Source organism: Salvia miltiorrhiza, chromosome 5, assembly GCF_028751815.1.
Source record: "Salvia miltiorrhiza cultivar Shanhuang (shh) chromosome 5, IMPLAD_Smil_shh, whole genome shotgun sequence".
Classification (NCBI taxonomy): Eukaryota; Viridiplantae; Streptophyta; class Magnoliopsida; order Lamiales; family Lamiaceae; genus Salvia; species Salvia miltiorrhiza.
The window spans coordinates 16123457-16147785 of NC_080391.1; the positions used below are offsets into that span (position 1 = coordinate 16123457).

At 35.4% G+C, this 24329-nt stretch overlaps 3 protein-coding genes and 1 long non-coding RNA gene across 4 annotated transcripts; all 4 read right to left on the minus strand.

The window, feature by feature from the left end:
• Positions 1–10565: 10565 nt before the first annotated feature.
• LOC130986395 (uncharacterized) lies at positions 10566–11514 on the minus strand. The gene is made up of 2 exons (XR_009089258.1): positions 11318–11514; positions 10566–11236 (listed from the first exon to the last, which is right to left on the minus strand). It is a non-coding gene; the product is annotated as an uncharacterized LOC130986395 (long non-coding RNA).
• Positions 11515–11946: 432 nt separating this feature from the next.
• On the minus strand, positions 11947–14519 carry LOC131025570 (NDR1/HIN1-like protein 10). The gene is made up of 3 exons (XM_057955368.1): positions 14496–14519; positions 14028–14031; positions 11947–13016 (listed from the first exon to the last, which is right to left on the minus strand). The coding sequence occupies exons 1-3, from the start codon at positions 14517–14519 to the stop codon at positions 12169–12171; spliced, it is 876 nt and encodes a 291-aa protein (XP_057811351.1). The 3' UTR covers positions 11947–12168.
• Positions 14477–15126, minus strand: LOC130986381 (protein NEGATIVE REGULATOR OF RESISTANCE-like). The gene has a single exon (XM_057909788.1). It carries the CDS (start codon positions 14998–15000, stop codon positions 14644–14646), a length of 357 nt encoding a protein of 118 aa, XP_057765771.1. The 5' UTR covers positions 15001–15126; the 3' UTR covers positions 14477–14643.
• Positions 15127–21715: 6589 nt separating this feature from the next.
• On the minus strand, positions 21716–23770 carry LOC130986334 (uncharacterized). Its single transcript, XM_057909725.1, has 2 exons — positions 22974–23770; positions 21716–22874 (listed from the first exon to the last, which is right to left on the minus strand). The coding sequence occupies exons 1-2, from the start codon at positions 23752–23754 to the stop codon at positions 21796–21798; spliced, it is 1860 nt and encodes a 619-aa protein (XP_057765708.1). The 5' UTR covers positions 23755–23770; the 3' UTR covers positions 21716–21795.
• Positions 23771–24329: the final 559 nt, after the last annotated feature.

A 24329-nucleotide genomic window follows, 5' to 3' on the forward strand; every position in this document is an offset into this window, starting at 1 on the left:
AAATAAGATATCGCAGCTTTCATAATGGTTCACCAAGGTAGTTTCCTCTCAATTACAACGAAACTTTAATTAGAATTCTGTTTGGTAGTTTCTCTGTGTCTCTCCAAAAAGTACACAAGGTAATTTGTCGATTTGCGATTCAAAAGGGAAAGTATTTTTTTAGGGGAAAAGAATAACTATATTAATTCATATCAGATCGTATCATATTTACAAGTCAAATAAAAAATTTCGACTTCCAAATTATTATATTTGGAGAACTAATAGAAAAATTAGCGAGCGCATGGGCCGCTTTGTTCACCTCCTAACACGACTTTCAAAAGGGAAAGCATTGTTGATCTTAAGTTTGAATAACTATAATTATTAATCTAAGACAGAAATAATTATATATTCTTTTTGTCCTAATTCAATAGGTTTTTTTTTTGAGGGGGGGGAGATTTGGATGTTCCATTTCAATAGATCACTTTCTAAAAAATGGAAAGTCAATACATAACAAATATTCCCACAAAACTCATTATTTACAACAAACGTAATTGTGATCATACATAATTATCTATCATTTCATTTAAAAATAATATCTTCATTTCTCTATCTTAGTTTTTGGACAAATATATCATCAAAAAAAGTTATTTTCTCTCTCTTATTTTATTATAAACTATTCATTCCTTAGTATAGATTATGCTAGTAGTATGTAAGCTCAGGGGTATTTCAGCACTTTGGAGCATACAGATTGACTAAGTTGCAATTACTTAAGTCTGTTTAGTTGAGTTAGTTATGAGCTTGTTCACAGCTCATCTCAACCGTTGATTTGTTTCTAATCTAGCCGTCTACTACTGGAATGTATATCAGCTTATCTTCTACCCTGCTGATGAGTGAGAATTCATACTGTATGCGTGTGATACAGTGAAAGAAAAAAGCGTAAGAAAAGTGAGTTAACCATAGCCATAATTGTGGGAGCTCGAAGCTCATCTTGATGTACGATTTCTTTCTCCGGTGATAATAAAAGTGATCTATGTTCTTCTCCGTTTAAAGGTCTTGAGTTGATGTTCATTCTGAATATTCATAACTGTGATGACCTCATTTGTTAATAGTAAGACTATATTTATCAGTCAGGAATTGGAGACATGTTGAACGCCAGGTAAGTAAAAAGAAATTAAAAATAAAATTAAAATTAAAATAGGTGAAATATGACTTGATCCACCTCTACAAAAATAAAACCAAGGTGCCTCTCTCTCTTCTCTAAATTCTACCAATGAGAGAGACAAGAGATACTTGTCTCTATTATATTGATTTTGGAGATTTTGTTGAGATAACCATATAAAATTACCATATCTTTTATATTAAATATTTAAAAAAAATTAAAAATATCAAAATTTATATTTTTTTCATCTCTATAAATAGACCACTCTTGCAATATTTCAACACACCTTCAAATTCTCCTATTTTTTCCTCTTTACATATAACATCTTCGTCCCTCAAAAGTCAAAAGTTTGCCCCAAGAGGAGCAACACATATTTTCATAAAAGTTGTTAAAAAGTTGTTTGATGTTGGGGTCATGTACAAAAATAGAGTTTAAAATGTTACAATTGTAAAATTGATGGTGGGGTCATGTACAAAAATAGAAAGTAAGAAGATTGTGGTAAACTTTTTGGGGACACCCCAAAAGAGAAATTGGGGCAAAATTTTTGGAGGCGGAGGGAGTATTTTTTTTTTAATTTATTTTTTAATGGATCGAAACAATTATTCTTTCTTCAATTCTCAATCTCTACTAAGATTATTATCCAAATCTTGCTAATATTTGAATTTTATTAGTTTTTTATTCTCGTTTTTAAATATTTTGCAATTATTTAATTTATATTTTATATAATTAAAATTATTATGATCAAAGGTAATAATTAGCTAATTATATATGTTATGATTGAAGTGGTCATTGATCAACCACCAACAATAGAGGTGGTTTGCAATATATGTTTTTGGGCACGAGAGTTAAGAAATGTGTATTTTGTGTGTAAGTGAAAATGTGAAAATGTGTGTAAATGGTAAACTTTTACTCAATAAAGAAATAGTCTCACTTATAGTTAGGGATGTCAATGCAGCCCGAAACTCGTGGGCTGACCCGAATAACCCGACAAAATTAGAGGGTTAGGGTTGAAAAATTGCAACCCGAAAAAATCTCCAGCCCGATTAGCCCGCACCCGACTAACCCGGAACCCGATAGGGCTAGCCCGAAAACCCGATGGGCTGGCCCGGTGGGCTGATGGAATTGTGACTGATGCATCCAGTTACAACTTCTGCTATATTTAGATCTATGGTATTTGCTTAAATATATATATATATATGTAGCCTCATTAAAAAAAGTGAAATTAATTAGTTAGAATATATATATGTGTGTGTGTGTGCAATCTCATTAAAAAAGTGAAATTAATTACGGATTTTTAATGAGAAATCTCATTAGTTTAGAAATTAATTATTAGTACCTCATTTTAAAGTGATACTAATTTTTTTTTTCTGTCAATGAGACATGCATGGCAAATCCACTAATTATTCAGTAATAATCCAGATTGATTCTAGTGCATTGATACATGTTAAATTTTACTATCTCATTTTAATATAATTTTGTTTATGTAATCTTGAATATCTTTTATTTTTGCATTTCATGGTTTGCTATATAATTTATATCTTTAATATCTATGTATATTTTATACATTATACATTAGATCATTATGAATAATAAAATACAAATGATAATTTTATTTTTACGCCTTTAACCTGATTAGCCCGATGGGCTAGCCCGAAACCCGAAAGTTTAGGGTTAGGGTTGAAGATTTACAACCCGAAAAAATCTCCAACCCGATTAGCCCGCACCCGACTAACCCGGAACCCGATAGAACTAGCCCGAAAATCCGGTGGGCTGGCCCGATTGACATCCCTACTTATAGTGGGACGGAAGGAGTATTACAGATACTTGGAAGATTGACTCATTGACTGATTGCTAATAAACATAGTCTAAGATCTAAAATTAGTAATTGACAAAATTCGTATAACCTATTGAAATATATATTCACGCATAATTGACCAGTGCAATCAAAAAGACATTTTAGTTTCAAATGTTAGTATGCCCAGAAGCTAGGCCATTAAGGCCAATTGAGCCCAGCCCCATAAAAGATGGTGACCTAGGGAAGAAGGTAAGATGAGGTCGTAGGTTATCAATTCCACAAATTTCTGAATGTTTAGGGCTGAAGGCAGAAGGGTCATGTACACATTCTCTTGCCACTTATAATTTCTGCCTTCATGCTTTCAACATTAAGATTTTTGGTGACCTGATCAGCCAAGACGATCTAACGATCCTCTTCTAGTGATTTATTATTGTTTGATATTATTGTTCAGATTGACATGTTCGACCTTATCGACTAATATCTTTCATCTATTTGCTTTATTCAATTATTTAGAATTCAATTTTTAGTTTACAGTCAAGTACTCAAATTATATATTGAGTTGAGTATGAGAGACCCTTTCATCAATATTACTATTGGCGCTCCTAGAGGGATTTTAATATTATTTATGTTTTAGGTTGACAGTACCTATATGATGCAGGTAGAAGCGTCAAATATATTTGATACTTATAAATATACGAACTCCGTTGATAATCACTGTATACCGGAGTATGTACAATAAGGGTTAATCCGTTGATTCACTCATGAATATTAGAAGAACACCGCGAAAAGGAAATAATCTAACAATCTACATTTTAACTCTCAATTTGACTCCCATAAAACATAAATAAAACTCATATTTATAATAAAACCCTAAACATCTAAAAAGAAACAAAATAACTTGACCAACAAGACAAATCAATAATTAAAGATACCCGCTACGTTTTAACTCTCAATTCGACCCCCATAAAACATAAATAAAAATCATATTTATAATAAAACCCTAAACATCTAAAAGGAAACAAAATAACTTGACAAACAAGACAAATCAATAATTAAAGATATAATATATACAATGATTCTATCTTCATCGTCATAGTATCAGACTTATCCGAAGTCTATTTTTTTTTTCGTAACTATTGGATCCCATCTCTCATAGAGCTCAAATCCTACTGTTTTCTTTCCCCAAAGGTGCATTTACTTTGATGAAAAATGAGAGAAAGTATATTTTTATCCATTTTCACATGTTTACTATAATGAAAAATTTTCTTGGGGCATAATAGAAAATTTTCTCGAGCAGCTCCTTTTCATCCATTTTCTCTCCAATGTTGGATAATATTATCATATGGTAGGGGTTTGAAAATATTTTCCAACATTTTCTCATCTTTTCATCTCTAGTAAATACACCCTCCGTCCCACTCCAATATGCTCGTTTTCCTTTTTCGGACGTCCCACTCCAATAGGCCCAGTCTAAAATTAGAAATAATTAGGGACATTTTAATTCTTAATTAAGAAAATATATACACCCTTTAATTTGAAAACCTAATTTTCATTTCTCATCTTGACTTCATTCTTCACCATTCTGTCTCTCTCTCTCTAGCTTTCCCTCCGGCAACATAGTCCCCAGCCGCCGTCACCACCACCCCTTCCCCTTCTCTCTTCAATTTCTTATTCAATTTCCTCTCTTTCTTCTCTCTAGCGGTGCCAAGCCGCCTCCTCACCCTTTTCTTCTACCTCTGCCGCCATCTCTAGCAGCGCAAACCTTAGCCGCCTCCACTGCGTTCTCCGTCTCCACCCTCGACCGCGTCCTCCGTCTCAACCCACCACTCTTGTCCACCTCCACCGTGTGTACCGCCTCCACCGCCTCTACCCTCCACCGTGTCTTCGGTCTCCACCACCTCCATCCTCCTTTTACACTGGGATCCCCAGATCTGGAGAGGGAGACGATGTGGTGGCTGAAACCGTTGATTTTGGGAGGGGTTGCAGATTTAAAATTTTCTTTCTCAGAGTTTGATTTCTAAGTTCTTGATTTGTTGATTTGTTGCTGTCAAATGGGTAGAATGATGAGAAACAGAGTAATGGGTAGAATTTAGGATTCTTGATTTGTTGTTTTAAATGAGTTCTTAGCAATTTTCGTGAAATGGGTATTTATCAATTGATTTTCGTTGATTTTTGTGAAATGAGTTCTTGTTGCTTGATTTGTTGGAGCAATTTTCCTTGATTTCGTGAAATGACAACTTTACTTGATTTGTTGAAGCAATTTTTGTGTTTGAGTTTTTGTTGCTAAAGTTTCGTTCTTGATTTTTTAGAATTTTCTCTCTCATAATTTGCTGAATTGTTGAAGCTTGAAGAAGAATGAATTTTGGCAGTATATGGTGAAGAAAGGAAGAAAGGATTTCTGCATTTAAATGAGCAAAACAATCAAATGAGATTAAAAAAAAAAAAAAAGGAACACTTAATTGCTTATTTTTTGGTGGACCACGCCATTTACCTATCAAAAAGTAAGTTTCTTAATCTCTGTGTCGAAAATAACTGAGCCTATTGGCCTGGGACGGAGGGAGTATATGATAAAATAAAAGAAGAAAAATATAATATTTTCTTATATATTTTTATTTATTATTTTTCATTTTTACGACTAAAATAAACGCATCCAAGTAATAAAATTGAAAGCCATGTACTGATAATTTCTATAATTTCAATTCAAATAGTTCCATTACGGGTTGAAGGTAAATAGCCAATAGTTGGGCCCTCAGTATTAGAAACTGAATCTTTTTTTAACGTTACGAGCCTATAGTAACCCAGACATATTTAACTAGGAGTATATCGCAAAATAAGCCCGTTACATGAAAAGTCCAATTAGTAAAGATAACTGAGCCCATTTAATTTAAGGTATATTTAATAATGTTGTAATATTGAGCCTCGAAATACATTTTTTCGGAAAGATTGGTAATGCAATTTTTTAACGCCAACGAGGTCAAGTTCAAGAGACAAATTTGAGGCATTTAAAGATAATTCCGTCTGCGTGCAGTATAATTTTTTCACTTCTCTAGAAAAAGAAGAAGAAGAATGATTGGTAATGAATAATTCAAAGAATTGCTAAATGTGATTGGATTCGGTAAAAAAACATAAATAAATATGCACTTTATTTCAATTAAGAAGGTTTGATAAACAGCTAAATCTTATAACAAAATTGTAATTATAATGAGTAAAATATACTATTTTTTCTAATTGAATATATATATATATTATTCCTATACTTTTATTTATTTCGGAAAAGAAAATTAATTATATTTTTTTAAAATTCTAAAAAACTGATTTTGAATTTCTCGACTTTCAAGAAAGAATAATTTGTCGAAACAGGCCAGATTTAAGTTGGAAAAATTAAAAACTTTATTCTCTGTCGCACTTTGACTATTATTTGATGGTTCGAGAAATAATGGACCTGATATAATGCCAAGAATAAAATATGAAAGTTATTTTTCTTTTTCAAATATCCCATTTACATAGGCTTATTTTTATAAAAAATAATATTCTTTTCATTTTATTTTTAATTTATTATTAAATTAGTAAATATAAACATATTAAAAAATTGGATAAATATCACTTTAAACCCCAAACTATTTTCACACTATCAATTATATCCTGAACTATCGAAAATAATTTTTTAAACCTTGAACTATCAATTTTGTATCAATTGTACCATTCGTTCATTTTTTTAGCTTAAAAAATTTGACGTGGCTCACCGGATACTATAATGTATTTAGAATCATTCTTTTTTGACCTATACTATATAAAACGACGTAATTATATGCGGCGAGAATACCTATAGCAACGTTCCAGCGGCGCGGCGATTAGGAGGTGGCGACGAGATTCGCCGGTGAGACAGAAACCGAGGGAGAGATTGAGAACCTATGGCAAATCGGTACTTTTTCAATTTAGCATAGAAATTAGGAGAGAATAGAGAGGGAGAACCGCGCTTGAAACGGCAAGAACCAACGACCTTCACCGGAGAAGAAATAGTGAGTAACATCGGAAGAAAGAGAGAGAAATGGTAGAGGGAGTGAGAAACGACTGAGGGGGAGAGGAACAAAATGGTATGCAAATATGCAATGAATGTGGAGGAAAATTAGGAAGAATAAATGTGATGAGAAACTTACAGATCTACCCTTTCCGAATTTTTAATAATGAATTTGTTGAATATTCAGAATTTAAAAAGGATAAAAATATGCTAATCTAATCGTAGGATTTTGTTTAATGAATGGACTAGATTCATTCTCTATTATTTATATTAAAGGGATTCTCCATAGATCCCTCGTAGTGCTAAACAGCCATAATTATGGCTGCCATAATAGGTTAGATTGGTAATTTTATATTTATTGCATATATATATTTAGTTATTGATTTATTATTTTACAATGTTACCCCTACAGCTATTTCTTTCCTTTCTTAATTTGATACTTAAAGATTATTTCCTTACATATAAAAACTAATTATGCTATGCTTGCCAAATTAGTTATTACCGATAATTACAGATTATTTGTTTATATATAAAAATTAATTATATTATATTTGCCTAATTAGTTATTACCGAAAATGAGGCGCCACTGGTACCGTTGCACTATAATACAATTTGATAGGTTTTAGGATATATGAATTTCCTTTAGAAGTAGTATTTTCTTATTATTCTTTTAGTTCTATTTAATTTATTATTTTATATCTTCAATTTGTTTTATTAAATATTAATATTTTTTTATTTCTATTTTCTTATGTCGTATGTATGTAATAGTTATAAGTGTTTCTTTTTTCTTTTTTAATTTTACAATATGCACACTAACACTAACAATAACACTCTACTCTCATAATCAATATTAATACAAACTTTTTAGTCATGTTAACACTCAAATTAGCACATATAACAATCTACGCATAATTTCAAATATTTATTTCATTTTCAAAATCACATAATTTATTATTATTATTATTATTATTATTATTATTATTATTATTATTATTATTATTATTATTATTATTATTATTATTATTATTATTATTATTATTATTATTATATATCGGGTTCAAATTATAATTTTTTCAATTTAATTCCCATTTACTAATTTCTAATTTTTGTACTATGAATAATCAAACAAAAAACTCAATGTGCGATCCAATTTTTCAGCCTAAATTCCAGCGTCATCTTAGTTAGTTTTATATCAATTCGTATTTCAAAATTTGAATGTTGGGATCCAATTTTTACTAATATGTTGTTATTTTGCTACTCTATAGTGTTAGGTAGTTATTAATTCGTATTTGAAATTTACTAAACAACAATCATAGTATGATTCATTAGTGCAGAAAGACGAATATACTATAATATCATATACAGTTATTTGTTTATGGTATTTTCAAAACAAGAAAATGAGAAAATGTCATCTAAAAATGATTTAATATTAGTATATGATTTAAAATAGTTTTTAACAATAATATTATCATCTTAATGAGTATAATATTAAATTGCACGATAATTGTTTTTTTGATATTTTTGTGTAATCTTTATGCATTATAGAATATGTATGTATAATAGAATATTATATATGTATAATCATGGCATAATGATAATACAAATTCGTTATTTTTTCTCGAAATGAATATACGTAAGTGAGGTTATTCTAATTATCCATTTAATATCTCACACTATAATACTCATGTTTTTCTCTTTAAAAAAAGAAAGAAAGAAAAATAACTTAAAAGTTAATGCCTACCCTAGCAGCCTTATATACGATTAACTCACAATCATGGCAGTATAATAAAATTATCCATTTAATATCTTACTTTCCTTTTTAATATCTTTGCTAAGTTTGTTAAGGGAATCATACATTTATTGATACAGTTGACCTTCATATCCTATCTCAAAATTAATGAAAGGGCATTATAGTCATCTATTATTTCCAGAAATTTTAAGGGGTATTATGGCAGCCATAATTATGGCTCCATATAATTTCCCTTATATATATTCAAAGAACAGAGAACAAATCTCAGCCGTTGATCTTATCTAATTTAACGGTCAGCATTTATTCACGTCATTTTCAACGGATTTTTATGTTGAGCATATAGGGGGTCGCACCCCAAAATCCTCAAAAATTCAGTATATTTTGATGAACGTTCAACGAAATGATTGATATGTTCAATATAATTTGATGAACATGGGCGTGTTCGTGTTCTCCATTGAACACGATCCTATATATATACATATATATTCACTGTGTTGCAGAAACTGTATGAAGAAATCCACATGCACATACAAATATTCCCTCTTGATTCCTGCATGCACATTTACACACACGTGCGCGCATAGAAAGTAGCTAGAGTTCTTCAATTTGAAGTAAAGCCATCTGCATCGAGGTTCCATTGCGTTTGCCATCTGCATCGGGGTATAAGATAAGGACAATGATATAGTCTTTAATAAAAATGATATGTTTTATATTTTTTTTGTTTTAATGAATACTAGTACGCGCACGCCCGTCCGATGCACGACCAACATCAAAATTAAACGATATTTTAAATAAATAAATATATTTATTAAATATAATCAAAACATAAATAAATCTAAATATTTTTTTTAAATAAACAAAATATTTAAATAATCAAAATATAAGTAAACATAAAATCATTTTTTTATATAGTGTGATAGACGATGCACGACGAATATCGATATTAAACAAAATATTTAAATGAATAATATAAATATTAAATATAATTAAAATATAAGCAAATGTAAAATTTGTTTTAAAAATACAATAAAGTAATCTATATATTTTCAACTTTGTATAAAGTACAATGATAATTACAACTATTAAAAATTAAATAAATAAAATATTAGTACATTATTTCAAATTATACATTAACCGTTCCTTAAATTATCTCCAACCATTTACATCAAATTCAAATATTCCAATCATTTACACCAAACTCAAACCCAAAGGTATATTTTTTAAATATTATTTTTCCTCTTACTTTTTATACTTCTTCGGTCATACATATATATTTCATATTATACATTCACCCCAAAGAATTTCAATTACTAATTTCATATAAAATAAATGTTATTCCGAACTTTAATTATTAATAAATAAAAATATTAAATTTATTACACCACTTAGAAAATAAATACATTAAACGTATGGAAGGAGAATACATAAATTCAAAACAAATTAATTTAAAGAATTAATTTGACCCAAAAAAAAGGCAAAACTATTCACCCCTCTAACAATTCCCTAATTCCATAATATGAAAGAAAATTGAAAAAAACTATTAACAAACCAAAAACAGAGATTAAGTGCTCGTTTGGTTTAAGTAGAGAAATGGAAAGAGAATGAAATCAAATAAAGGAGTGGAATGGTAACAATAACCATTACTTTTATTGAGTGTTTGGTTTAACAATGGAAATGAATTATTAGTAGGGATTTCCTTTCTTTTGTTTTCCCTTTATTTTAAGGGGTAACAAATAACAAATTGGGTGATTGGATTACCCTCAAGTAATGGTAATGATTATCTCATTACTCAAAGCAAACAACAAGTAATGGATTCAAATACTTGATTCCCTTTCCAACCTCTAAAAACATCTAACCAAACGTGGGCTAAAAGCATAATTAATTGCACTGCAAAAAGACAGACTCTAATTTAGATTTTTCGCCACCTTTATATCCCATGTTTTCCTCTGTATTATGCCCCTTTTCGATTCACCACTAATAAGCCCAATAATTAGAGAGTATGACAGTTAAATTTAAGCCCAAATTATAAACTACAACAATAAAAGAAAAGGAAAGAATACCTAAATCTAAACCATTCACGCCCAAAGCGGCGCCGCGCTTCTTCATCTTCACTCTTTACGACCATTTCGCTGCCCTTCTTTGATATTCTTTTCTTCAAGTCCATTTCTCAGAACCATTGCAGGCATCTCGCCGCCGCACAGTCAGTTCCGACCCGCCTTCTTTGGTAGCAGCCGCAGCACGGCCCGTCTTCTTGTTTCCTCGTTCTCTCTGCTTTTCTTTCACTCTTGGTCTCTCACAGCTTCGCATCTTTCTCCTATCACTCATCGTCGTATGAATCATCCTTCCTTCTACAACAGCAGCAATGGCACCGCTCAGGCATACAGGAGTCTGCCTTCCGGCCTCCGCGGCCCCGTCTCAACTCCTCCATGTCGCCTTTAAATCAACAGCCAATACGTAACTCATTGATGCCTTCAAACATCCTTTTCTTTTCATTCTCTTTCTCCATCCACGGATTTTGAATACTTAGAAGCTGTCATCCTGTGGGTTCCTGAATTTTTTATAATTGTGTAATTTTTTCATAAAAGAAGTGCAGAGAAAATTGTGAAATGATATCTATACCTGATTGGCATTTATAAATTGTAGATATTATGTTCTTTTATAGCAGTAGTGGGCTGCTGCAGTTTATTTGATAATTGGGGTAGTGGATTGTTCGTTGCAGAACATGGTACGTATAGAATGCAAAATAGAGAAAAATATGGAGTGTGGAAAAACTAAATAACAAATGTACGTTGAAATTGTATTTTCATATAATAAATAGATAGATTTTTTATATAATAAATAGATAGATTTTTTATGTGTACTATATAGAATGGGTAACATTAGGTAGTGGATCTTATTATTATAATACTACACTGTATTGTATTTTTTGCGCATGTAAAACACCTAACAAATGTCAAATTTAATAACTACAGAACGTCAACTATGACCACTCCTTCAAGCAGTTACCAACTAATTTCGTTTATAATAAACAATTTATTATTGTTAGTTACAAAAATAAAATAAAAAATAAGATATTCAGATTTGGGTCTATTAAATTGCGGCAAGAAATAAGTACAATTTGATTCTTATTCGATCGGGTGCCCCATTTTGAAATGGGCGAAGGTGCAGATTGCCCCCTGAACTACACCCCCCTAGAGCTTTTAGCCCCCCATTCTCGGTCAAGGCGCGTTGACCTCCCCAAAGTCTCGGAAGAAGGGTGCAATTAGGTCCTAGGGTGAAACGGGCGTTTTAACGCCGTTCACTTAATATTTTTTGAAAATTTCTAGTGGGCTCCACCCCCAACCAGCAACAGAACGGACCGGAGCAGATCTGCAGCGGCGGCTCCTTCTTGGTCGTCCGCTGCCGGAAACGCGAGAGAGGGATGAGGGGGAGGCTAGTAGCGGGGGAGGCACTCCATCCTTGGCCGTCTGCTATCGGAGATGCGAGAGAGAGAGGGAGGACAGATGGGTGGCGGTGGCGAGAGCGGAGGGATGTGAGGGGTACGACGGCTGGCAATTCTCGCGCGGAGAAGTGAGCAATGGCGGAGGGAGAGAGAGAGAGAGCGGTGAGAAACAGAGAGAGATGAGCGATGAGAGTGGAGAGAATGGGCAGGGGAATCGATTTTGATGATTGAGTGAGAGAGGGAAGGCCTCGACGCGGCACTGCCTCGGTCCGCCGGTTAACACCCCCGATCTCCCACTAGTCGGCAGTCCAAGAACTAGATCCCCACAGAACACCTTCAGAAACCTCCTTCGAGTCCTCCACACCTTGGCCTCAAACCTAAACCTAGAAAGCATCCTCAAATTGAAATTCACATTATCATTCTTCCCCCTCTCGCCAGTAATCTCGTCCACCGCCACCTTCTCCAGAAAACTCCCCGCCGCAGCGAATCTCGCCGTCAGAGAGGTCTCGTTCTTCGTGCCTTGATAGAAGGGCGCGACGGTGGTCTCAGAGAGGGAATACGATTGGTAGTAAATCGCGGTCTCAATGTGATCGTAGCCGAGCTTCATCTTCTTGTTAGGGTTTTTGGCGGTCAGCTTGATCTTGGAGGTGAAGGAGATGAGCAAGTCGTTGCCGAGCGTGAAATTGGAGATAGACAAGGAGTCGACTCGAAACTCGGGGAGCTGGGGGCGGAGGATGAGCCAGATGATGAAGGTGACTGTGCCGAAGATGACGATGAGGCCGATCACGAAAGCGAAGATGCGGCGGAGGCAGGTGGCGCGGCGGACGGACTCGGCGTCGTATTGGTAGTTCTGCTGCTGGTAGGGGATGGAGCCCACTAGAAAATTAAAAAAAAAATTAAGTTAACGGCGTGTAACAGCCGTTTAACGCAGGGGGCAATCTACACCCTTCTTCCGAGACTTTGGGGAGGTCAACGCGCCTTGACCGAGAATGAGGGGCTAAAAGCTCTAGGGGGTGTAGTTAAGGGGGCAATCTGCACCTTTGCCCTTTTGAAATTGTAGGATGTAGAAAGTAGCATATACTATATATTTAGGCCATGTTTCATTGAGTGTTTTTGAAGATTGAAAATGGATTCAATTAATTAAATTCATTACTTATTATTTGATTTAGGTCATGAGTTAATCATTACCCTTATTTAAACGCAATCCAATCATTCAATTTGTCACGTAGCTCTCAAAATAGAATGGAAACAAAAAAAGAGGAATCATTTACTAGTGATTCATTTCTATTGTTAAACCAAACACTCAATACAAGTAGACTGCGTTTACTTTGATGGATAAATTTATTTGTGGAAAATGATAGATAACAAAAATTTATGCCTTTAAATATCTTCTTTCTTTTCCAACATTTGACACAAAAGAGATGCTCATCATTTTTCCTTCTTATTTTCATTTCAAGAATGAATAATATTATCACACCAAAAATGGAGGGATAATATTATCTTTGAAGTGAAAATAAAGAAAGAAAAATAGTGAGCATCTATTTTATGTCAAATGTTGGAAAATGAAGGAGACATTTAAAGGCATAAATTTGTGTTATTCGTTATTTTTCATGGATAAATTTATCCATCAAAGTAAAGGCAGCCGTAATAATTATTGTTATTATTTCACTCATTTATTGATTCCATTCACTTTCCATTCATCTACTTGAACCAAACAAGCATATAGTTACAAAAGGATATAAACGAATGCAAAAACATATACGACTAAATGCATTATTTTCTACTATTTGTTTATATGCTATATTTATTTTATTTATGTATTTTGTAGGTAGGTAGTTTGTTGACAAAGAGAAAACTCTATGGTATAACATAGTCTTTTCCACGAACCAACCTATTTATGCCAAATATACAAGAAATATTGCCTCATAATTTTTTCTAAGAATCTTTTATCAATGGTGATTATGGATCGATCGATGTTTGATTTTCTCACTTGATTTATGTCGTAAATATTGCCAAATATGTTTGATGTTTGAATCTTTTATCAATTTATAATATTGAACGATCTGCCGTTGAAAAGAAAAACAATTGTATACAGTATATGAACCAAATTCAAAAAAGAAAAAAAGAAAAAAAAAAGCCACACAACAACAACAACAATTGCGCACAAACCTTATTGTTCTTGATACTCGAGCAATGAATTATTGTATAATTAAACAAATACAATGTAATAATTTATCACTGGATAATTTTCTCGTTTGCATCATGTTGATATCGAATTTGTAGAGCTCTTAACATAATATATTAAATTCATCCATTCTCCAAATATAATTCAGAAATGAGAGAAATATTACATACCTGTCCATTTCTAAGATCATCCATGATTTTGAAACATGAGTTAATTATTTTTTTTCCTTTTTCTTTTTTATGATGATTCAAAAGTAACTAACTTCGAAAAATAAGTAGATGATCCATAAAATTTTGTTAGCGTTAGAAAGCAACAGCCTCAAACGGAATCAGACGCATCAGAAACCGGGTGGGAGTTAAGATCCAGACCGGTTTTTTCATGCACTCGAGAGCCTTCAGGATCCGGCTTAACTCCGTCAAAGTCCTCACGTTCGAACGACGGGCTCCAGGTAGGCTTCGCCGCCGCCTCACCGCCAACGCACCTGACGCCGTCACGCCTCTGGAAGTACTTGAGCGCCACCCGAATTCTCTTCACTATAGCGAAGAACTCCTCCACTTCTTCATCCGGAGGCAGCGGCGGCGTCGCCCGCTTCTGAGCGCCTGTATCTTCCCGGGGTTTCCCGTTGGTTTCTCCGTCATCATTGCGTTTTCTCTTCTCTACTTCCATGGAAGACATAACGGAATTGAAGCACAAAGGAATCAACTTTCTTCTTTTCCTTTTGCAAAAAGTAAAAAAAAGAAAAAGAATAAAATTAAAAGCAGATGCTCTGTGAAGGAGGAGAGAATGCTGTTAAGGTTGGAAAAGACTTAAATTAATTTGTAGAGGACTTCAACAAATTACGTCACAGGGTGACGTAACATGGTGACGAAAATCGACTATTTTAGGAGAGAAATTATCATGCTTTCGGTTGGTGGATGCAGTCATCTCTTCCATTATCGCTAATTCTATTCCTATCCCACGTTTTACTCAAATTAGTCCTCATTTAAAATAATAATTATAAATTTATTATTTTATCTTATAATTTATAATTCTCAAATTAAATATTTAATTCCATAACTCATAGGCTCCAAATTAATTTTTGAAATTCTGTCAATTCTGGAACTACATTGGCTTACCTTGTACAAGGACCTTATGATCCTTTTGTTGTTGTTGTAAGTATCTCGATCTATTTCGTGTCTGCCTCTTTTTTTTTTTGAATTCGTTGATGCTACAACATGCACCGAAAGCTGATAGTGTATAGGTTTTTGACCTTAGAACAAACCACATTACTGATATTCTTCAGGTTAAATTTCTCTTTTTTCTTAATGTAAATATATTTATGATTTTATTTTATGTATTTGATTTGGATGATATTTGTTGTAGAGACGACGTTGAAAGAAGACCAAAAAAGATGAGATTCGCCGATGACATGGCATACAAAGTAAATTGGAGAGTTTGAGAGTAGGCGGCTGGAATTTGGAAACTACAATTAGAATTTGGAGGCTTTGACTAAAAACTGGCCGGTTGTATAAGATAGATTTTATAGCAAATAAACTTGGGTTAATAGCCAGAAAATACATGAACTTTCACGAAATTTGCAAATTGCACATGACTTTTAAAAATAGCCTCAGAATACATCACATTTTAATTTTGTTGCAAATTGCACACGACGAAGATTCCGGCAACTCTTAAGTTTGACCGGCGATGACATGGACAACCACGTGGTTTTTTTACACACTGGCAAGCCACGTGTGCAAAACGACGTCGTTTTGATATTTTGAAAATTTTCGTTGTGATATTTTGAAAATTTTCTAAAAAAAAAAAGAAATCCTAAAATCCGGCAGCCATTCCACTGCCTTCTTCCTGCTCTAGGCGATCCACCGCGCCGCCGTCACCATTTCCAGAATCCGGCGAGCCATCACCGGCCTCCCCTTCCGATTCAAAGGCTGAGCAACATGACTCTGCCCCTTCGAAACACAACCACAACCACCGCAACATGACCACCCTCCTCCTGGCAAATCCGGCACTCCCCCATCCCTATTAGTGATGCATTCTCATATTCCTCCTCATTCTCAACTGTCACCACCACTTATTTAATTTCTGCCATTGATGATGAGGAACCCACCATTTCAGGCTTCTTTCCATTTAGCCCACATCTCACAGCCTCAGGAACCGGCTGGCTCGGCCCACCCGCTTCAGTCTTCGGCGATTGGTTCACATTCCCCACCAAAGGTTCAGCCATTTACACCTTGTTTACACCACCACCGCTTCAAGCAACAACAATAAGCACAAAAAATCATGGATTGAACAAGTCAACAAAATCCGCCTCCCACCCTGCTAACCCAATCACACTCCACAGTTCAAAAATCAAGAATCCCCCAACCCTAAATCATCTCATTTCCAACGATTGGGAAAGAGAAAACCCAGAAAATAGAAAAGTAAGATAATGAAAGAGAAAATAACAAGAAAACAGAAATGTGATGATGGGGAATGGCGGCGGCGAGAAGCTCGAAAGTAGCGGACCTGATCCGACGCAGCGTCCTTGCCTTGCGAAGTAGCAGCCCTAATTTGGGGATCTAGAGTTTTGTGAAAAAAGTGGAGGCGACCCATTTGCTGTCCTCGCCGAAGATCGAGGCGACACGAGCCTGGGCGATGAAATCGAAGCATGAAAAGGGCGGCGACATTCGCTGTCCGGCGATGGTGTGCAGGGTGCGGCTGGGAGTGATAAGTGAGGCATTGGAGATTTTGGCTGATTTTTTCCTTTTTTTTTCCTTTTTCTTTTTTTATTTATACTCACTCAAAACGACGTCGTTTGAATGCCGGTGAGTCCACGTCTGAAAATTTCGGTGCCACGTCAACACCAATCAAAGTGGTGGTCAACGCGTGTGCAATTTGCAACAAAATTAAAATGTGATGTATTCTGAGGCTATTTTTTAAGGTCATGTGCAATTTGCAAATTTCGTGAAAGTTCGTGTATTTTCCGGCCATTAACCCAATAAACTTTAGGGCCTGTATTTAATTTTTGTTTTAAAATTTTTGGGGGCTATGAGTTATATGGTATTTAATTTGAGGCTATGAATTGTAGGGTAAAATAGTAAATTAATAATATTTATTATTATTATTTTAGATGAAAGGCTATATTGAGTAAAACTAGGGCTATGAATAGAATTATACCCTTTGGTACTAGCACAATCCGCTTGCATGAAACATAGATATTAAATACTACTCCCTCCGTCCCAATAAAAGTGGCCACTTTTTTTTGGGCACGAAGATTAAGAAGGGGATTGTTATGTTTTAATTGAGTGTGACCCACCAAAATTAGTGAGCAATTTTTAGAAAGTGGCCTACAATTGTTGACCAAATTAGTGAGTAATTTTGACATTTTTAGAAAGTGGCCTACAATTGTTGACCAAATTAGTGAGTAATTGTTGACTTAATTAAAGTAAACTTTTGCCATTTTTAGAAAGTAGCCACTTTTAATGGGACACCCAAAAAGGAAATGTGGCCACTTTTATTGGGACGGAGGGAGTAGTACTTATGTAAAAAAATGGTTCAATTAATCAAATAAAATTATATTTGTGATGTTAATTAAAGAGAAAAATGTAAAAATAGCCACACTAAAACACCTCTTATAAAGTCACACTTATAAAAGTATAATAAAAGTAACAATTCTTGCATGAAAAATACAAATACACCCTTAATTGATCCATAAGTGTTGCTTCTCAGCATGAGAGACTGAGTGTACAATTGGGGACAACGTAGACAATCTTTTGTTCATTTAACGCGTATTGGATGAGCTAAAATCTTTGTCCCAAAGTGGATATTTCCACCTTTCTTTTGAAAGGCCGTGGAATTAATCATTGGTCGGGTAGCGCATGAAGACTTATTCCCAGTCAAACATGTAATAAGTGATTGTAGCATCTATTATCATCTATTGTACACTGTTGCACTGGTCAAAAGATCTAAGAATGCTAAAGTAGGCTTTTTCGATGATGCTAAGTAGAAGTTTGAAGTAGGTTCCTTATGATGGTTGCTTGGAAAGTTTTAGAGGGAAGTATCATCACCAACATCCTTTGATCGATTTCGGTGGTTGAAATATTTTCCAGCAAGAAATCTCCTACATACTGCAGTCGAAAGAGCTCGTGAACTACCTTAATCACATGAAAGGTAACTTGTACCTGTTAACGTTCACTATCGAGATCTTGGACAATATGGATGGTGTTCTCCACTGACTGAGTTTCGTCGTTGAACGTGAGAGAGTTGTAGAACTAAATTACTCATTCATTATGCAAGAGTTACAGGTAGTGGCTGAAGAAGTGTTTAGGGTTATGGTTGCAGAATATCTCCAGAATTTTGTATACTTCCAATAAGTTAGAGCCGAAGAACGAGACTGTGCGCTCGTAGGAAACCTTCCCGTTAGTGGAACTATTAACTTTCGTGGGGGAATTGAGAGAGAGTGTGTCCTTCACTGGTATGTCGGTTATTGAGGTGACGATTGACCTTCCTACTAACGTATTGGGACCGCAACAAGTGAATACCAAGTCACTTGTATTTAATGCAAATTTGACAGAAATCATTACTTGAAAAATCCTACGACCTTATCCGATAAGTAGTCTATTACAGGTATTTTATATATTAAAGCTCTTGACAAGACATAAACACTTTAGGATTTAGAGAAATAAATACGATAAGTGCAGTATCGGCATACTAGTCAACTGATCATACTAGTAAGCTAATACCACTATAGTAGTTGATAACACTCGTGTTTTCATAGTTTTTTATGTTCATATGATGCCAATTTTATAGGAAATTGAGTGTTGGATGATTGTTTTGTTCTTATATTGCTCTATCTTGTGAAATATGATACTTGCTCGAACTTTGAAGGAATTTACTGGAATATTGAGTACTAATTTGCAAAAATGGACTAAAATAGAAGTTGTAGCTCGTCTCGATACGAGTTCTTGAGCATAAACGAATTGCAAATTGGAGTACGAGAGAGATATGACCGAAACAAGAAAGTCGCGCGAAGCAGTGGCGACCCGGCGGCGAGCACTGGGTGAAAAAAGATTTTTGCATGGTGGGCGGCGACCCAGCCGGCGACCACCGGGAAGGTCACCGAAAAGTGCCATTTTTTGGCCTGGAGCGCGGCGATCGCCGAGGAGGCTGCCGTGTGTCCGGGAAACCTTATTTTTATGCGTTTTTCAATGTTTTTCGAGCTCTGGACTATATTTTTCCAATGTGCCTATATATAGGTCCTTTATTTGACTTCTTAGACACATCTCTTCACCTGTTTTCTCCATCTTTTCAGTTTTAGACTTAGAATTTCATTGTTTTCATAGATTAACTTTATTTTCATGCAAGATTCAAGCTGTCATTCATGTGTTTTATATAATTCAGTTTTTATATAATTCAGTTTTTATTATTGCTTTCTTCTTTATTATGCTTTTGATTTCTTTTGCTATATCTGGCTAGTTCTTTAATCTGAACCTAGGGTTTGTACATAGTTGATTGAATATGTGTGCTTAATTTATTGATATCAATTTGCCCTCCAGCTTGTGATTCATGATTCCTGGTGTTTGATTTCTTGTGAATTATCTGCCCAATAGTTTACATGTCTAGATGTTCAGTTTGAGTCTTGAATGCGATAATTGTTCAGCCGATTCATGAATGCATGATATAGTGTTAGCCTTGAGTCTTGAATGCGATAGGTGAAGCTATAGGAAGAAATTCTTTGTGTGCTGTTGGGAGTTAATTTATTCATTTGAGTCTTGAATGCGATAAGGGATATATTAATCTACGTTTATAGGTGTTCATTAGAGAAGCTTATGAATAGTGTTGTGATCTTTCATCAGGGCTGGATTAAATTGGTAATTAAATCAATAGATTGAATGCATGTATTTGAATAACGATAGTACATCCCTAGGGTCAGAGTATTTTATTATTTGAGTTTTTATCCTTTTTTATTTGCTTTATTTTGATTTTAGTTTTATTCATCCATCATATTTGAGTTTGCCTGGATATTGTTAGAGTTTTATTAGGATTACTTAGAGTGATTTTGATTATCAGTCCCTGTGGATACGATACTCGGTTACTGTTTATTTACTACAATTACACTGTGTTAGTTGCAGTTTTTATTGCTATAAAAATAGTGATCAATTTTTTGGCACCTTTGTCGGGAATTGTGTAGATTTTACTTTAATATTTCTTATAGGACTTAGGAATTATTTCAGGTGTTTACTATTTTTATTTTTAATTTTAGTTGCTTGTTTCTAATTTTTATTCGTTGTTACAGGAGTGTATGATAACAAGATCCAAAGGAAAGGAGCAAGTTTTGCCTTTGAACTTGGAGATTGAAAAGCAACACAAAAGGGATAATCGTGAAAAGAGAAAGCAAGCAATGACCGAGAATTTTGATCCTGCGGAGATGATGTGTATGATGGAGAACTTGTAGAGGTAGCTCGATGAGAAAAGAGCAGAAAATAGACGTAACCGAGCACCACCTCCCCCGCCGCTTAATCGCATGTATCAACATCGTGTTGATCAATTCCAATGAGGTGGATGGGAGCCAACTGTTCAGGCCAACACGTTCGAGCTAAAGCCAGGGTTGATTAATATGGTTCAAGCTGAGCAGCTTATAAACTAGTTTTCCTAGACCCATCTGGGTTCAACAAACCCAATTTTTCGCGTAACATATAGAATCTTTATTCAACTAGGGTTTTATAATAATGTAGGCTTTTTAATTGTCGGTATGAATTTTCTCAACAACAATATCTTTCTTATCGACATGATCTCTTATAAAGTGATGCCTAATATCCACATGCTTGCATTGCGTGTGAAATACTGTACTTTCAGTAACAACTATTGCACTTGAGCTGTCACAAAAGATTGGTACAACACCATGTCTTCACTTCATAGACCTTTAAGTTGTTGCTTGATCCACAAAATCTGTGAGCAACAACTACCAATAGTCATATATTTAGCTTCAGTTGCTGAAGTGACTGTCAATGTCTGCTTCTTTGAAAACCATGACATCTGGTTGCTTCCAAAAACTGACAAGTTCCTGAAGTAGATCTCGATCTAACATGGAACTTGCAAAATCATAGAATTTGCAGCCTTTTCTTCGACTACCTTCGCCTTGGGATCAATGTACTTCTTGTCATGTTTACTGAATTTGGTATTGCTCTTACACCACCTCATAAACTTTGGTATGATAATATGAGTGTTTTGGCTCTTACTTTCTAATCCGGTATTTCATGCGTTGATAGCTAGATATTTTATTTTATGTTTTAAATCTAGCTAGAAATTTTCTCAAATCTCTTCTTCTTTACTCTCTTAAATCTTCTCAATTTGTGCAATCCAGTTTCTCTAATACACAGTGAACTCAAAATAAATTAATATAAAAAAAAGGTAGTAAAAAGAAGTAATGGCTGAGAACCACTGGTACCACATTATTCCTTAGATCAGAAGCAATTCACATACATTATTTGCTACTCATAAATAAAATCTGATGAGTTCCGGATTTTTGTGTATCCCGACAATTTTTCTGGCACAACTAGCATGGATGCTAAAATAACATTTGAAACACTCCAACGCGAGAGTATCACGATCTCGGTAGCCTTCCCCACAATGCCCACACCGACGGCCGCGGACCATGTGACCTCGAACGAGAGTGAGAGGGCATTCATGACATGATTCTAGACGCACCTCAGTAATCTCGTACTTGATAGAAGATTTCCGATCCAAGCACGGCACACAGTCCACGTGGAACGCCTGATCGCATTCCCTGCACCCATAGTACCACCACCTATCGTCAAGGCCCCGCTCACAGACCTCGCAGATTAGCATTTGCGATCGTCCCTGAGTAGGCGGGGCAGTGACGAGCTCGAGAGGATGTCGATCGTACACGTGACGAACGGTGGCCGGAAGCCATACACACGTGGCATGTATGCTGAAATTGCGGCAGGTCACACATTTGTAGGAGACGCCGATCAGGAATCCACCACAGCAACGACACGCTTCGGTTTGAGCTTTGATTAGATACGAGGAGCGGAGGACGTGTGCCTTGGCGTGTGCGGCGTGCGTGATTGATGCCGGCATCAGGGCGCACTTGACATCCATGCTGAATGTGGTTGTGCTGAGCTGCAAGTAGTACGTAAATCCGTTGGTGAGGCGATCGCAGCAGCTTGGTTTGGCAACGGTCATGAAAGACTTGTTTGGGCCTTTGAGGAGGAGAGGAATGCCAATTGGATTTTGAGCCAGCACGCGCGGGAGACGCACACAGCAGTCGTGGAGGAAGAGCTTTGGGCACTCGGAGCAGGTGTAGAATGGAGGTGAGATGAATTGCACGCACGCGTTGCAGGTTGGGAGCGGATGGACGTCGTCGTCATTGCCATCTTCGACGTCGTCAATGTATTCGGGATCGTTGTGGTGCAAGGTTAGTGGATGTTGGTGGGGTACTCCATCGTCACTAGTGGTTGTGGTATTGTTTGTTATGTGTCGTATCATACTTGTGTATTCATCTGGAACCGGAAGATGAACCATGTCTGGGACTCGAGCCTCTCGAAGCAGAACTGTAGGCATGCATACCAATATACTTATATGACTTTACGAAGCGCAAGCTGTAATAAAAAGAAGAAAAAAAAAAAAAAAAGGAAAATTTGCTTTCTCACCTGGTTTGAAGCTTTGGTTATCTGCGACGGCGCACATGATATGGACATAGTAATCACATTTAGTACATGAATAAACCCCCCAACTAGCGACCACGTCTCTACAAATCGCACACTGACGCATTGACGATCTGGAACCGTAATTGAGAAGAAGGGGATGAAGGTGTTGGTGTAGGAGGATTGCATTTGGCAACGTAGCGCAATGTGGATGCAGCCAGAAACCACAAGCATTGCACACATAGACCAGAAACGTCGGGTGGGCCCACAACAGACCCGGTCGATGCTCGGTCCCACACGCACCACAGGCAAATGAAGCATCTGCTCCTGAGCGGATGACCGTCAGCCTGTGGTCGTGGCTTCGGTGAACTATCTTGACCGTTCGAGCGCAGATCATATCGAGCTGGAAATCGCACTGTTGGTCGCGACAACGGTACAACACATCCCCACAAACAGCATTGCATTTGGAGCAACGGCTTTTGTGGAGATTGAGCTGCAGTCTGAGCGGTTCCAAGGAAGGGTGCAAATCGTTGTCCTCTAATTCTCTAGGAAGAGCACTGCAATGATCGTGCAGATAGCGAGCGGCGCCGCCGCTTCTCGACTCCAGCGCTTTGAATGGAGTTGAGAAGATTGGCTGCATGCAAGCAACGCATAGCCTAGAATTCCCATCGTCGGGATCGATATTGTTTTCTTGCTTGTGCTTACTGTGAAATCTAATCGATTCTGCACCACGTGGATCTAATGCTGCTAAAAGACGCTGATTAGGAATTCTTATTTCATGATCCATTTTGCTACACAGATGGATGCATTAATTAATTAATATATAAATGTTCTATATATAATGCCACTACGTCATCAAAAGAATGAAACTCTAAACAAGAAAAGAATAATTTATTTTACTATTACTTTACCTTATACATAACCTAGCCAGAATTTATAAGATAAGAATCATGTTTCCTTTTATGCAAGAATATATAAAAGAATAACATCTTAACAATCACACGTTCGGAATTATATGTCAAGCAAGATAATATAAAAAGGAAGAAGGGTAGTGAGTTTACCTGCCTTTCACTTCATCTAAATTAAAGATGAGTGGTTGTGATTAAAAAGAGAAAGTGGGGTCATGTCTCAAAATGGAAGTGATACGCTTATGAGATATATAGACGAAAATGGAAAATGTGATACACTTTTACGGGACGAATGGAGTACAATTTTTCAGTGAGGTATACATCGATTGCTTAATTTATTAATAATATTACTAGTTAACATTTGTACTTCTGTAATATACGAGAAATATTTTTATATTTCTTTATATATATATAAATAATTGATACTAATTACTCAATTATCATATTTATAAAT

What these genes read in the sequence shown, in the direction of transcription:
- LOC131025570 (XM_057955368.1), bottom strand. Translation starts at nt 14,519, where the DNA reads ATGGATGATCTTAGAAATGGACAG.
- LOC130986381 (XM_057909788.1), bottom strand. Translation starts at nt 15,000, where the DNA reads ATGTCTTCCATGGAAGTAGAGAAGAGAAAACGCAATGATGACGGAGAA.
- LOC130986334 (XM_057909725.1), bottom strand. Translation starts at nt 23,754, where the DNA reads ATGGATCATGAAATAAGAATTCCTAATCAGCGTCTTTTAGCAGCATTA. An exon ending in TAACCAAAGCTTCAAACCAG is followed by an intron (nt 22,875 to 22,973) that starts GTGAGAAAGCAA and finishes GCATGCCTACAG; the next exon opens with TTCTGCTTCGAGAGGCTCGA.